At 40.7% G+C, this 15,154-nt stretch overlaps 2 protein-coding genes across 3 annotated transcripts in view; one reads left to right on the top strand and one right to left on the bottom strand.

The window, feature by feature from the left end:
* The window catches only part of KIAA1328 (KIAA1328 ortholog), a 170,531-nt gene extending 155,990 nt beyond the window's left edge, over positions 1-14,541 (bottom strand). Inside the window, exons 1-4 of one of the 2 annotated variants that reach the window (XM_057365599.1) lie at positions 14,483-14,541; positions 9,930-9,965; positions 8,121-8,260; positions 4,327-4,421 (exon numbers count right to left, since the gene is read on the bottom strand). In XM_057365599.1, the coding sequence (XP_057221582.1) occupies positions 4,327-4,421; positions 8,121-8,260; positions 9,930-9,965; positions 14,483-14,534 (323 nt within the window). In that variant the 5' untranslated portion in view covers positions 14,535-14,541. Of the gene's footprint in view, positions 1-4,326; positions 4,422-8,120; positions 8,261-9,929; positions 9,966-14,482 lie in introns of those variants that run through there. The other variant, XM_057365598.1, reaches the window with a different exon arrangement.
* Positions 14,542-14,721: 180 nt separating this feature from the next.
* Positions 14,722-15,154, top strand: part of TPGS2 (tubulin polyglutamylase complex subunit 2) — a 21,081-nt gene continuing 20,648 nt past the window's right edge. Inside the window, exon 1 of the mRNA XM_057365595.1 lies at positions 14,722-14,882. Within this exon, the coding sequence (XP_057221578.1) occupies positions 14,810-14,882 (73 nt within the window). The 5' untranslated portion in view covers positions 14,722-14,809. The remainder of the gene's footprint in view (positions 14,883-15,154) is intronic.

Genomic DNA, 15,154 nt, shown 5'->3' with positions numbered 1-15,154 from the left:
AATTKCTATACAATGGATAAACTTTATGATATGCAACCTGCAAAATACAATGCTAGATTTCACAGCATGAATTTATAACTACAAATGACTTTTTAAGCACAGAAAGTGTGATAGGTAAAGCATGCCCAAGGTTATTATATCACCAATCAACACAAAGTAACTTCCAGACAAGCTTAGGGATATCTCATTTGCAGTCTCACTGCCTGACCAATTAAGAAAACTGCAGCACAAAATTGCTCCTAAAGTAACACACACAAAAAAAGAGAAAATATTTTGATGTTAAAGCCAGCTAATAATGTTGTTAAATATGAAGTCGTGTAACCCAGGAGAGAAGGCAACCCAAGAGGCCAAACACACCAGATTTGTAAYACATGCCACAGGCAAGCTGTCCTTCAAAGATCTTACGGACTGGAAGAAAAACAGCAGACATATATGCTAATAGCTTTATTGAAACCTCTGCAACCAAATTAATGTTCTGCTTTGATACTCACTTTCACCTTTCATTAGAAAATCTCCATTTTAGTTGGTCAAWTTCAACTTCATATCAAACACAGTAGTAGAAAAGATTAGTATCCCAGACTGCTAGCACCCTAAAAAGGGTTTAGGAATCCAAGGTCTTGGGAAGAGCGAAGCATTTTCTCAATAAAGGACAAAGGGGTGTCTGAAGGCTGTTTAGCAGCTGCTAGTTACAAGTCGCTCTGGGTAYGCCAGTGATGTTATCCAGGAAGACACTAATATAATAGCAAAAGCCACCTTGTATCTCATTTGGAAAGTGAAATCACTCCCTCCCATGAGTACATAAGGCTTTATGATACCTTTCTACCTAAATTGCTTTTGAAGATATGTTTGTAAAGACAACAGGAAGCCAGTTTTCTCCATGTTTATCTTATTTGAAGAAAGAAAGAATATAAAGTAGTCAGATACCAATTTTCGCTGCTAAAAACAAAAATTAAACTTTCATGAACCATCCTACATCACTTAGCCAATGACTCTGCTCACTCAAAAGGCAAATTGCATATGTGAGCTGTACAAGCACCTGTGATCAGGGGAGAAGTATTTACGATGTACCTGCCATACCAGGAGCCCCAAAGTCACAGAACTATGACTATACATCAGTTAGGAATGAATTSAATACTTACAAGCACACACACATTCACCTTCTCCACTAAGGAGTTATGATCCTCTCCATTCAGCCAAACGGCAAGACAGAGAGAGCTCTCAAAATCTGCATATCACTCAAAGYATTTCACTCTAGAATACTTCATAATCATTCTCAGTGTGGTGTCTAGCAAGCCCTTAATGTTCAACAGTCAACTGGCTATGTCCCAGAGGACCCTGCGCTGCTTCTTCTCAGAAGAGGCTAATGTGTCCTGACACTGCCAGCGAATACGAGCACAAGAATCTTTCTGTGTCTTCACCATGTCACTGCTCATTTCATTACATAAGCTGATGACTGCTTCAGGAGCAGCCTGCAGGAATAAAAGCTCAGGGAAAGGCTTCTTTGCCCCTTTTGAACAGACTTTGCTTATAGGGAGAGATAAAATTTGCTCTTACAGTGCCACTGTCACCACCAYGCCAGGAGGACCTTGCAGAAAACATGAAGGTGCCACGCTGATTGTTTTTGGAAGTAATGAATGCTCACACTCAAAAATCCCCCATTTACTTACAAAGCACTTTGGCATTCATGGGCACGACTCATTCTACTCAGAAATTCCTCTATAAAAACAATTTTTWAAAAAATTTCTGACACGATAAATTAAAAAACTCAAATTTACAACATTTSAGTGCTGTAAACTTTGGATCCAGTSTGTCACTCTCATTTCAYYGTAAAAGGATACATTCAAAGGAAGGCAAGATAATTGTCAGATTTGCAGGTGGCAACACAGATAAAAAACTACAATTATTTAGCCTAGAAAAGAGGATTAGAAAGGATACAGCTGAGTCCTTTGTTTTGACCCTGTCTCAAAATCCAATTCCATAAAAGTCCAAGCGCTAAGGTGATGTCAGCCACTGGAATTCCGAGCAGCAGATCTTTACAGCCAGAAACTCATTTTTTATCTCAAAGAAATGGTATCAATGTAGCTAGCATCAGAATTTACTCATATCAAGACAAAGTTGGACACTTCAGCAAATGAACAAATGCACTGGCGCACACAACCTTAGTGTTCAAAAGTGCAATGGGAATGAGAGTTGGAGAAAGAGAAGTGAAAAATACAAAGAGAAAGAGATGTACAGTGGAGCTCTCTCCTTCAGCAGACACACAAGTCAGGAAAAGACCACTACCCTGAACTGCTCAAGCAAGACCTGGCTGAAATTCAAGCCCCAGGTGTCAATCATATTTTGCAACTGGTTTCCACACAAGAAAAATTGTACCACTTCACAACAGCCTTCATGCAGCTACTTAGAGACCAATCCATTTCTGTTCACCATTCTGCAACAATCATGCACAAATTGGCCTCAACTGCCATTAATAAATTGCAGCAAAATAAGACAGTGAGGTATAGCCCAAGTGAGAACTGCATTATTCCAAGTATTTACTGCAGGACAGTGTTTCTGTAAAACTTTCAGCCTTCTGCTGGTCCTTTTCCTTCTCCAATGTAGCAGTAGAATGTTCTACTGCTTGTAAAAAGTCTCTATCATTGCACAACTAAGGATGAGAATTATGGAGAGTTTTAAAAAAGTGACGAGGTGAGCGGAATTAAAGTTCAACTTCCCTATTACTCTGCAAAGGACTTTTAATTACATCCAATAAAAATATGATTAGGATTAAAAATAAAAGAGAACTAAGTATAAAATAATAGTGTTCCACTAATTTTACTTTTCAAAATTAATGTTGCTGCACCTTCTATTTTTCTTCAAAGAAATGTCAGGCAGAAATATCAAACTGTCCTCAGGGAAAAATCACAGCATCTGAGATTTAAGAAGAATCCCATGCTCGAATGAATTAGTGTACTACTATTCACTAGGGAGCAGTGTATTATGAGGAACAATGTAATAAAAGGCTTTTTTTAATATTAGAATATACCTCTATATATCAACAGTGGCAACAGTGTCCGAATAGCTCCAACATCTGACAATTTGTAACCAGGCTTCCCACCAATCTACTCTTTATGACAGTCTTAACTATACATTTTCTAACACAAGGCAYGATAAAATAGAGTTGTAAGCATGAAGAACTTCAGAAATTACTAAAATACTGTATGGCAAGGAATCCTATATTAGTACAAATTATTAGCAGGTAAAATGGTTCACTGGATAAGGATAACCAGATAAGGAGAGAAARTATTCCTAGCTGCATGAGAGAGTTATTGCATGACCTTGAGCAAGTAACTTAATTTCTCTATTTTTTTTTTAAATTTTCCTATATAAAATAAAAAAAGACAGTAATGCTTGCCAGTTATTGCACAGACATAAGGGATCTATGTCAAAAWGCATTTCATTATAATCAGAGAACCTACATTTTGTTTTAGAAAAATTTTGCCTTTTAAATTTTTAAGTATGTACACTAACTTTTAGCCCAAAGGACCTGGGATCATCTCACAAGACCTTCCCCACTGTCACTGTGGCAAAGGCTGTGTTTTTGTACCACTTCACAACATCTGTGTGAATGTGTGCTGCTCCTCATTTTTACAGCCACTCTGTAAGAAATAGAGATTCTGAGGTGTTAGGGTCAAAGAGTAGAACAAAAATTTCCTTACTCTAATTCAATCTCTTTTTTACATCCTTCACCTTTGAGAATGTAACTAGCACTGGAAAGAAACTTAGAAAAAGACATTTGGTAAAGCTGAGAAACCTACACTATCTCTGCCTCTCTTTCCAAAGAACAGGTAGAACSTGATGAAATTAAGAGAAACAAGAARAAGTTTGGCTAGGTAAATAAAAATTACACAAGCAAATAACTATCAACACGTTTCAACCACAGGATCAGCAATCCATCTTTTAACATGGCCATGCACAGAAAAGCCTATCCCTGCCAAATAATAAGCATTGCAAAGCTTCACAGCAACAAAGTCTGTCTTTTCCAAAAGCAGAATGTGTTTATTTGTAGCACTTGATATATGCAAAAAASAAAATCCTAGCCCTGTGATTAGGTTTATACAGATGAAGTACTGCTGGTCACAAAACTTTACCTTTTGTTTTAAATATGTATTTAGCAGCTCAGGTAGCAAGGAAAAACCAACTAGGCTGCTTCATACCTCTTCTAGCAAGAAAAATTACCTTGTGCAAATATTCAGTTTTTCTAAAGCAGCTCCACATTGCTTGATGTTAATTAGAGAAACGACTCTCTTTAAACATAACGCATTTTCAGGTGATGCTTCTTCTTACCTGGCAAGTTCTTTAATTAAGTTCGCAATGCGTCTCTTGTCCTCAGGACACAAATCCTTTAAAGAAGCACTCTTCATTCCTCCTTCATTAGYGGCCTGAAAATTTAAAGTTACATTTTAGAAAGTACTGTTTAAAAGAAAACAAATATTTCATAAGCTATTAAAAGCATTTCAAGACCTAATAATTAGAAGCTGAAAGTAGATCAATTCCAACTGGAAATAAAGTTCATATTTTTTAAAACGTAAGTACATTTCAGTGAAACAAATTACCAAATTGTGAAGAATTATTTTAAGAGATTTGTAATTCAAATGCAAGCTGCTAGCTTCAATACTAAAGCTGGGTAAAGTTTTAAGACATGCACTACTCTAGATAAAGAGAAGTAGGTTCTCATGACTTGGAAATGTAGTGCAGCAATATCCAAACCCAACTTTATACTTTATCATATTAGKATCATAACACAGTAAGAAAAAAACATACTACCTTAGCATTTATGACCAAAGCACACAAAACAGCAAAATATTGTTAGCAGACAGTAAATCCCTTATTTCATTTTTCGAATACACAGAAAAGCACACACACCTTCACCCATGGTTACTGTTTGTTTTTAATGGCTTATTTGCTACGTTCGTAAATAATACTTGTCAAAAGAAGGCTGTAGCAGAGCWGAACTTCAGATCTCACGAATTACAAGGAACACAGAGTATCGCTGCAATTGCTATATACGACCACCAGAGGACACTCTGCTGCCCAGCACGCCCGACTTCGGCTCTTTACAAGCARGAAACTGTTCTCAACTGGTTTCATTCCCCAAAAATTCCTGCGATGGGACATTCAGTTCAGCAGTGTTAGCGGTAAGCATGAAATACGAGCCCCAAGACAAGGGCAGCAATCAGAGTCATGCTGTTCTGTCCAAGATTTTGGCAAGTTTCAGTAGTTACACTCAATCTGAAGGAATTCCAGTTTACATTCTTAAAAACCTCCCCAAGTGCATGCAGTGCTTAACATGAGATAAAAGAATGCCACCAGATGCCCTGCGGTTTGGCCTAGTTAAGAGAATAGTGCACAAAAGATTATAAAGCCAACAATGGGCTTTTCTCCTTTCATTATCAGTAACAGCAGCTGATATACACACATGGAAGTGGAAGTGACCCCTTCTTAGCTGACTGCTCCTTAAACAGTATCTTTAAAACAATCTAACAATAATGTCCACTACTAGAAGCAATGTTTTCACACAGGCTCATGCTACACCCCCCTGACCCTTCAGTACACTCTTATTTTAACTTCAATGTATTCTTTTCAGCAGTGAGGGGAAGGAATTTCACAAGGCAAATTTCAGCACTTTTCAAGGGGCATCTGATTTCACAGTTTCCTTCCCAAACACATGTTAGAGTCATATAAATGAAGAGAGAATGTCTAAATTGACTGACTTCAACTAAACGTATGGTTGAAGGAAATTCATTTCCCATGCTAAAAATGTGTTACTTTTTTTWAGCAGCCAGACGATGGAATTTCTTTAAGAAAAATGAAAAGTTACAGTACAGTTCTCAAAAAAGAGAATGAAACGATCACATTAGTGAGGGAGATTTTARCAGAAGGTCTCTCAAGCTACTACCCAAACCGATGTACATACTGCCAGACAAACGTTTGTGGAATGAAGAGGAAAATCAGTTTTTTTCTATCACCCACAGGTATGCATAGATGGTACACAAGAAATTMTCAGAGGCAGACTTGTACCATAACACACATCAAAATGAAGCTGTRAAATAATGCACAGCAATAACTCAACCATCAAAAGAAGATGACAAAGGAGGTAGAGGCTAAGACTGTATTGTCACCTTTTCCCAGATTTCTGYCCTTTCTACACAGTTCAGGATAGAACACAGTTGTGTAACTTGGTACTGGAAAGACACTCTCCACACCTTGGAAAGAGACAGTCTGCATGACAAAATGACACAGAATCACAGAAAGGACCACAGCAGCTCACTTACTCCAGTCTAGAACATTTAAATCAGAATTATATCCAGGCCAGGCTGGACAAGACTCTGAGAAGTCTGGACTAGTGCAAGGTATCCCTGCTCATGGAAGAGGGGTTGGACTGGCTGATCTTTAGGGTGCTATCAAACCCAAACCATTCTAYGCCAAAGTACAGCCATCAGCTCTCCTTAGACACGCATACAACATTTGCAGAAACTAAGCTGTGTTGTTGATGAAAATTGCACGCAAAAGAAGTTCTTCAATAACGAGTAAAAACATTTGTTCTCTTTGTTTCAAGTAATACAGAGCTTATCTTCAGACTACAAAGTTTCTAYGAGGATTTGGCAAGGTAAGCAAAAAACAGAAGGTTTAAAAAGACAAAAAYGAAACATAGCTTTGAACACATTTTGTTGTCAATAATACAAAGCACRTGTCACCAATTAAGATTTCACATATCAGGCATTAAAAGAAAAAAGTACAGCAAATCCCATTTATACAATGGCTTTCACAAAAAGAGGAGTAAAAACTCTCTAGACAACAAGTAATGCAATCAATGCACCATTCAACAAAACAGATTTTAATGTGACATATGAAGGCGTCTGTGAGGCAGCAGGCTTGTAGATACTTATGAAGAGATACTTCTACATAAAGACTGCATAATGGTGGCTATTTGTGGAATTTATCTGCATGCCGCTTAAGAGCATCATTTGCAAAGTAGAGGTACATACCAGCCTCCTAAAAGCAAGTACTCATAAACAGAGAAAGGGAAATGTTCAAGCCCAGGAAAAGCCCTAAAAATTAATCCTAGTTTAATAACTAGTCATGTGTCATGCCGAAGAATCCAAAAGGCAATGACACTGTCAAAGCAACAAGAATTGAGTAGCCTGTCTTCTCATCAGAGTTTGGAATGTAMATGTGAGGCACAGAGCACTTAATCAGTACACAGAAGGCAGAGAAGGACATCTTAGCTCAGATGAAGAACAAGATTCAACTATATGATGATAAAACAGTRATGCAGAAGCAGTCAAAGGTTTCAGACCCAACGTGCAAGTGGGAGGATGCCAAACCCTGGTTATTCACAGGCTGGCCCAAGATGATTGCAAGGCAAGAGACTTTACAGTACTCAAATGACTTACAGAGTCGTACTACAGAAACCATTTAAAAAAATGGAATCTCTCAACAGCTTTCTGAACTTTACAGCATCTATCACAATACAGAATAACCTTTCAAAGGAAACCCTACTGCTTTGAAATTTCTAATGCAAGAAACTAGGAAAAACATCACCGAGTCTCACAGSAGGAGATGACAAAGCAGCTGACATCCAGTGACAAAGCTACCTCCACTCAACTGCATTTTGAACTTTTACTATCAAAAACAGTGATTTGACCTACTAACATGAGCAGGCACAGCAAAAAGGTCTCTAAAATGAGTTCTTACTCATCTAAYTTCTAAATGAGATGACTAGAGCAATGAAAATGAATGAAATGAATACAACGTCTTGAATTGCTAGCTACCAAAATAYGGATTAGGCACTACCCAAGGCTACATGCACTCTGTACAAATACACACACAGAAATATAAATAATCTGTTTGACATAGCGCCACTTCCACATCATTTAGGTAAATTAGCACATTCAACCTTGTTCTCTTTAGGTGATAATTTCTGSTAGAAAGCCACCATGTAAAATGGGCAAAAACTGTAACAGACTGTAAAACTAACAATACTCTAAAACTGTTTAAAAGCTTCCAATCTAAGATTCTTCTGCCATTTTCTCTACTATGTGAACTCTAAAGAGCAAGAAAAATTTGCCTTTACTAACCTGCTGCCCYGTAAGATCTCCTGTACCTCTATCAGCATCCATGGAAACAGAAGCAACAGTAACAGGCATCTTCAGTTCAGTTTGACCTGTCTGACATTTTGGCAAACACCTTGTTCTTAAATTTCCTTTTGTAGACACTCCTGTAAATGAAAGACAAGCAGAACACACAGATTATAAAGTGAAAAGGGATCCTATTCTTGCCTTATATAACCAGACTTCCACAAAGGCATCTTTGCCTTAGCAGTTCTTTTTTCAAAAAGCGTTAGCACCCCAGGTATATGTTTGCAGTTCCCCCCAGCCTCTTACTCCATAGAAAATTTTATTAAGATGAACACATCAGCAGAAAAGGAGGTGCAAGGCACTGAAGCACACTCAGCCACAAYGAACATTTCATAAATTCTGAAATGCACATCATGTCTTCAGACTGAGGTTCAATGCAAAAAAACTGTTTGATTAAGATGCAAAAGCATAAAATTGAGCTTCTGCTTTGATACCCAGAGAAACTGAGGAACAAACCAGCAGTAAAGCTGTTAAAAGTACCATTCATATAATAAAACACCACTTCTTCTGTTATAAGACAACCTACTGATGCTCAGGCTGTTTGTTCCTTTCAGGACCAGGCATATGAGTAAGGCAACACTGCAGTGCACACTCCACTCATCATTTGTCAAAACTTCCTGACATTACTAGAATTAGATCACCACTACAAACGGTAAGAACATGAAAGCACTGAAAATCCTGATGCTGCAATTATGAAGTGCCAACACTGATACTAACATTTAAACCTCCCAGGGCCAGATTAAAGCCCATAGCTTCTTGGTCCTGCCTCAAGGTTTGATTTTTTTTAACTGCTCAAAAGTGCAAAACGTTTTGAACAAAAAATACTAATTTCATACCATCAGATAGATTACATTTATTTGGGTAATGAATTTCAGAAATGTATCAGCAATGCAAGGCAAACAACTAAATTGTAAGCTGTAACATCTCTCCATAGACAAGGAAAGACAACATTCCTGAAATTCTCTTCCACAGAAGTGGAAAAAAAAACTTYCCAGAGTGAATCAATTTCCATCATTTAGGATCAACGTTTTCTTTCCAGGGCACAGAGAAAAAAGATCTGACATCGCCTGGCTCTAAAATCTCTGCATGCACTTTGCAGTTCAACAGAGATGTTTGGCCAGTAATTTTGAAGGGTACTTCAAACCTAAAGAGTACAATTCCTCAAAATTTGTAACAGCTGGATGACACACACACAATTTCAGTCTAGAGTTAACTATCCACATATATGTTTTCAAGACCTGGTGTCACTTTAAGAGCTGTGTTTGAAAACAATTTAGAGAATTCTGAAGGGGAACTGAGAATATTCATCTTTTCCCCAGTGATATACACAAGTATGTACTCAGTAAATCAAGGTCAAAAGAACTAATAAAAAAAAAGTAATTGCTTTATCTGTACACAATGTATCTTCATTTCAATTGATATCTTCAAAATTTACAAAAGACCCGAACACCTCTAATGCTTCAACGTTCCTTGGACACCACATTAAAAATTCAGCTTGCCTTACAAATTGGATAAAGCCATTCTGTACCTGCAACAGAAACAACTCCCCTGGAATTATTCATCTTGTATAGTCTGCTTATCTAAGCAGCAGAGCATAAATCCTCTGCTACAATCATACATGTCCCATTACAACTTATGATGATTCTCTACCTTATGCACACTTAYGTACACAAAGCACATACCTGAAAAGACATTGCAAATTTTATAATCCACAGGAAAAAACCTTTGTTTATGTCTAGAAAGTCATACCTGAAACAGATACCAGTGGCTCTTCTTCATCAGAAGCTGCATGTGGCTTTGTTAAAGGAAATAAAGAGAGAGGAAGCTTGGCTCTTTAAGCAGGACTCTAAAAAGAGGTATTTGGACTTAATTTTACACAGCTGTTGATAAGAAAACAAACTGTCAACACTTTGGCAGCAACAAAAGCAAGGAAAACTTGGCTAGAAAAAAAGCATCACCACAGAGACTGCTAAAACAAAAGCCTTACAACTTCCTCACTGTGCTTTAACTATCAGTCTGATTAGCTTAGAGGTCACCTTCGCCAAAGTTCCTAGGGACCAGCCCCAGCTACAAGATCAATTACTAAGATAATGAGGCAATAATATTTATTTAAACAGTTCATCGTTATATAGGGAACATCTCGATGTGTAGAGAAAACAAAATCTGAAACACTGTTTATTGATATTGCAATGAAACACATTTTGGGCAATACATTCTAAGAAACATAAACGAGGATAAATGCAAAAGATTTCAAAGGAAGTTGGTGATTCTCATCTGATCATCACATGAYGAGTAATAAAGAAAATCAGTCCTCAGGCTTTTATGTAAGAAATTTCAAAAACTTTCAAATATCCCACAGCTTTAACTATTAAATGACTTGGCCGCAGAAAACACTTAAGAATCAGAAAGAGCAGGGTACTATATTATTTGTGCTATGTTAGCAGTCACTGAACTTGAATCCCTGCCTCCTAGAAGCCACTAAAAATAGAACTCAATATAATTCAGGGATGTGTGTAAACCATACTGTCTTTCTTAAAGCAGCAGCTTCCTTTAGGTGAACTTAAAGATTGTTATTCCCACATAAATAACTAACATGCTTGTTGTGGCTTAACTCCAGCAAGCAACTCAGTACCACACAGCCATTCCCTGTCCACTTCCCTGCCCCAAGAGAGGAGGAAAAAGTTTTTTCTCAGAGAGAAACAGTAAACCTCATGGATAGAGATAAGAAAAGTTTAATAATTGAAACAAAATAAAACAGGATAATAAAATGAATTGCAATATAAAGGGAAGAGGGAGGCACGATTAAAATACAAAAGAAACAAGTGATGCACAGTACAATTGCTCAGWGACCAATGCCCAGCCCTTCCCCCAGCAGGAACTGGCAGCTCCCAGCCAACACTCCCCAGTTYATGTACTGGACGTGATGTTCTGTTATGGAATCTCCCTTTGGCCATTTCAGGTCAGATCTCCTGGCCATGATCCCTCCCAGCTTCTTGCACATCTGCTCACTGGCACAGCCTGGGTCACTCAAGTCCATGTTTTTGGGTAAGCACTGCTGAGCAACATCCAAAACATCAGCACGTTATCAGCATTATCCTCATCCTAAATACAAAACACAGCATACCAAGTACAAGGAAGAAAATTAACTCCATCTCAGCTGAAACCAGCATAATAGTAAAGTAGAAAAAAAAAGAGCACACGGCACAAAACCCTCCTCCACTATATTTTGTTTATTCCCTTTTACTTTTCTCAGCCTTCTATAGTTGGTCAATTAACTCAATTACCTAATTTCTGCACCGCTAACAGAAAAATGCATTTAAGGTTTTGCAGCTGTATTCACACAAGAAAATAAAATCGTGAAAATACTTCAATTAACCCTTACAAACCCGCGCCTTAACTAAAACTTGATTCTGTTAGCACCATCTCAAAAACTTCATTTAGTTTACCAAACTTAATTTACCAAATTTAGTTTAGTAAACTAACACACAGTGAAGAAAATCAGGAAATGTTTAGGGACTTCCCCTGTGGACAGCAACTTCCATTAACACCCACTGTCCATCACACAGCTGGTACAGGTCACACTGGAAGGGCCTGATCGCAGCCTCACTTATGATCTTGGTGATGCAYTTTACTCATCAGCCTCACGCCAGTTTAGCAGCACATTTAGAGAGTAGTGCTGCTCTCACAACAAACACTGAGAGMATTYCTGCTCTCACTTGTGAGCTGCAGCCTGGGATCTCCACCTTCCAGAACACACTGTGGGGGCATAGCAGGAACCAGGCAAGGAAGCTGAACACACTCTATGAGGAAGGTACTGTGCATACCCTCCTTTCAAAAAAAAAAAACCAAGGTGGATCAAAAGTCCGAGTCTGGATCCCAGCCCAGCCCAAACAGCTGTGTCAGCACAATCACAAAGCAAACTGCACTCCTCACTGTAGTGAGGAGTGTACCTTCAGCTCACACTGCTTCAGGAAACAACAAACTTTAGCACTGGCAATTCCTACTCAAATGACATATGGTTAATCAGTGTGACAATACATGGCTATAGGAAATAAAAATATTTGCTTAAACAATGTGTTGCTTTTAGAATGTGCCTCTGGTATTGCCAGCTGTTGTGGATAGATTCCTAATAGCAGGATGCAAAGATTAGTGAAAGCTGTCACTATTACTCCTCCCAGCTACCAGGACCACCACTCTCCTGGTGAAGCTTGGTAGCAGTGTGTTAGAATAATCCAAAGTTAGAGCAGGTTATCTCAATCACCTGGACTGAGAATYACAGTGACTAAGAGGCTGATTCATWAGCAGGTCCAATGTCCCTGCCCTGTAGTAATAGACTGGGGACAGCACCAGCATCAACCTTTCAACATTAATCCACTGCCCCGTGCCTCTCAAGAATGCCAGTAAGGCGATGTGGTAGTATAAACCTTGTWCCACCAGAGCTAAAGTTCAGTGCAACAGCAGAGAGAGGCTTTGGAGAAACTGAACACCTGAGTACAGCTCACCTATGCAACCTGCCTTGATGTGCTGAGTCTACTCAACAATTATGGAGAGAAGTTTTCCGAACCTATTAAACAAATCTACCAAATTTCCAACCCTCTCCTCTTTTTCTGAAAGCACACAATACCACTATTTTTAAATAGTGCTAGGTGCATGTCTTAAACTTTTTGAAGATCAGAGGCAAGACTGCCTATTAACCAAACAGATAAAACGGAAATGGTTGTCAGGAAGAACTTCATTCTTTGGAAGATCATGATGCATGAGGCCACTGCTGGGCTCAAGAAACCACACTTAGTCATGGAAAACAAACTATTACCCAGTAGTTAACTGATAAAAATAGACTGTCAGTGTAACTGCATCAACACTTCCACAACTGAGCACAGCAGTGACAGTGTGGCAACAAATCTGATATGCGGCCATGCACCTTCATCCCATTCACAGCACAGAAAAAGTTGCAAGCAATCTTTTTTACTTTGCACAGATGGAAAATGGTAAAAATGTACTACCTAAACCGGCCATGGATGGCTGGCCTGTTTCACCTACATATTGTTGTCCCAGTGGCTGTGTGGTCAAACATAAAAGACAGAGCACAAGCACATACTCTTCTTTCCAATCACCTTCAGCTGAAATCACACTCACATACCCAGYGTGAGCAACAGCAATGCCTCAAACACCTCTCAGCTGGGCGTAGATTGTCAGCTCCTACATATCACCCCAGGCCAGACTGTCAGTTCTACCCCGATATCTTCAAGATGCTGAGCTTCCAACTCAGCCACACAAGCCCAAACACCATGGCCAGTTCTTGGTACCCTGAGCCACAAAGCACATCCAGGCTTGTACAGGCTGAGCTCCCAGCAGCCACCACCCACACCATCTACGTGTCCAGGTAGTCTCCCAAAATGTGAGCCTGCAGATGAAGCCGCTTGAGCCTCACACTCATCCCTCACAAACAGAGCCCTCCAAGTCCCACACAGGCTCACCTGAAATGTTGTGCTTGTAGTCAAGCTTAGGTGCCAGTCACATTTCTTCTCTGCTCAGCCCCTAACCTCAGTTTCAAAGAACTACMGAATTAACTACATTGGAAAAGACTTTTAAAATCATCAAGTCCAACCTATGGCCAAACACCATCATGTCAACCAGACCAGGTCACTGAGTGCCCTTAAACACCTCCTGCTAGAACACAGAGGTGACTCCACCACCTTCCCATACAGACCATTCCAATGTCTCATCACCATTTCTGTGAATAAATTCCTCCTAATGTCCAASCTAAACCTCTCCTGGAGCAGCTCAAAACTACATCCTCTTGTCCTGTCACTTGTTAACCTGGCACAAGAGCCCAATCCTCACCTGGCTATAGCCTCTGTCAGATTTGCAGAGAGTGACAGGGTCATTCCGAGCCTCCTTTTCCCTAGGCTTTACAACCTCATTCCCTCTATTGATTCCCTTACAGGTTCCGATAAGCTGAACGCAATTTCCCCACTTCCTATATATTTTCTTGCCCGGGGATTTCACAGCTGGGTCACACGGAAGAGGACTTGCGACCCTCCCTTCTCCAGCAGGTCACTTTTGCTTTGAAATCCCGCGTACCCCCAGCACACAGGCACATGCCCAATCCCYTTCCCTAGGCCGAGGCTCCCCACAGTTACCAGCGGAGCCCCCACACCGCCCGAGCCACGGCCACAGTATCCCCCCCAACCCACAGCCCTGCATCGGCTGCCCGCCAAACCCCAGGTCAAGCCGCCCCGCACACCTCTGGCGACCTCTCCCGCCCCTGTCCCCTCMCGCCGAGCCCCAGGCAAGGATACAGCCCCGACCCCAGCGAACGCCTCCRCCAGCACCGGCGGCCGCCGCCGCCATCTTGAAACAGCCGCCACTCCCCGCAAATCCCCACCGCCCCCCCGGCGCTCGCCGCCCATTGGTTGTCTGAGCCGGCGGCACGCGGTGGGGCGCGAGGCTTGCCGGGAATCGTGGTGCTCTGAGCCCCGGCCGCCGGCATAAACAGGCAGGGGCACCGCCCAGAAGAACTACTACTCCCAGCGCACCCCGCAACTACGGGTCAGCAGGAAGGTCAGAAAGCATTGTTCTCTGCCGGGCTGGACAGAGGCGGGAGGGTCCCGTACATCCCGCGGAGGATGGAGGACAAACCCCCCACCGGCATCAAGCCCTACCTGGACAAGCTCACCCTGGGCGTCACAAGGATACTGGGTGAGTGGCTTTGAGCTACAGCCCCACAGGGCCGGGGGCAGACCTGGGGCGGGGAGAGCCACCGGATTGTCGCGGCCCCTCCTTTGAATCGCGCAGCTGAGCAGCCTCTGCACACAGACGCATCTTGTTTCTGGAATCAACGACAGGAATCCCGAGTCTTTCGACTTAAGAGTTTCATGAATATCCGAGAAGGTGTTGTTGTATGCAAAATCGTACAATRTTAAAGGGTGGGAAGAGATCGCAAATATCATCCAGTCCCAGCCCCGCTGCCA

The sequence above is a fragment of the Malurus melanocephalus genome, unplaced genomic scaffold, assembly GCF_030028575.1.
Source record: "Malurus melanocephalus ecotype Western Australia unplaced genomic scaffold, MMel_1.1 scaffold_55, whole genome shotgun sequence".
Classification (NCBI taxonomy): Eukaryota; Metazoa; Chordata; class Aves; order Passeriformes; family Maluridae; genus Malurus; species Malurus melanocephalus.
The sequence above is the reverse complement of the archived record's forward strand: the minus strand, read 5'-3'. Positions and strand labels throughout refer to the sequence as shown.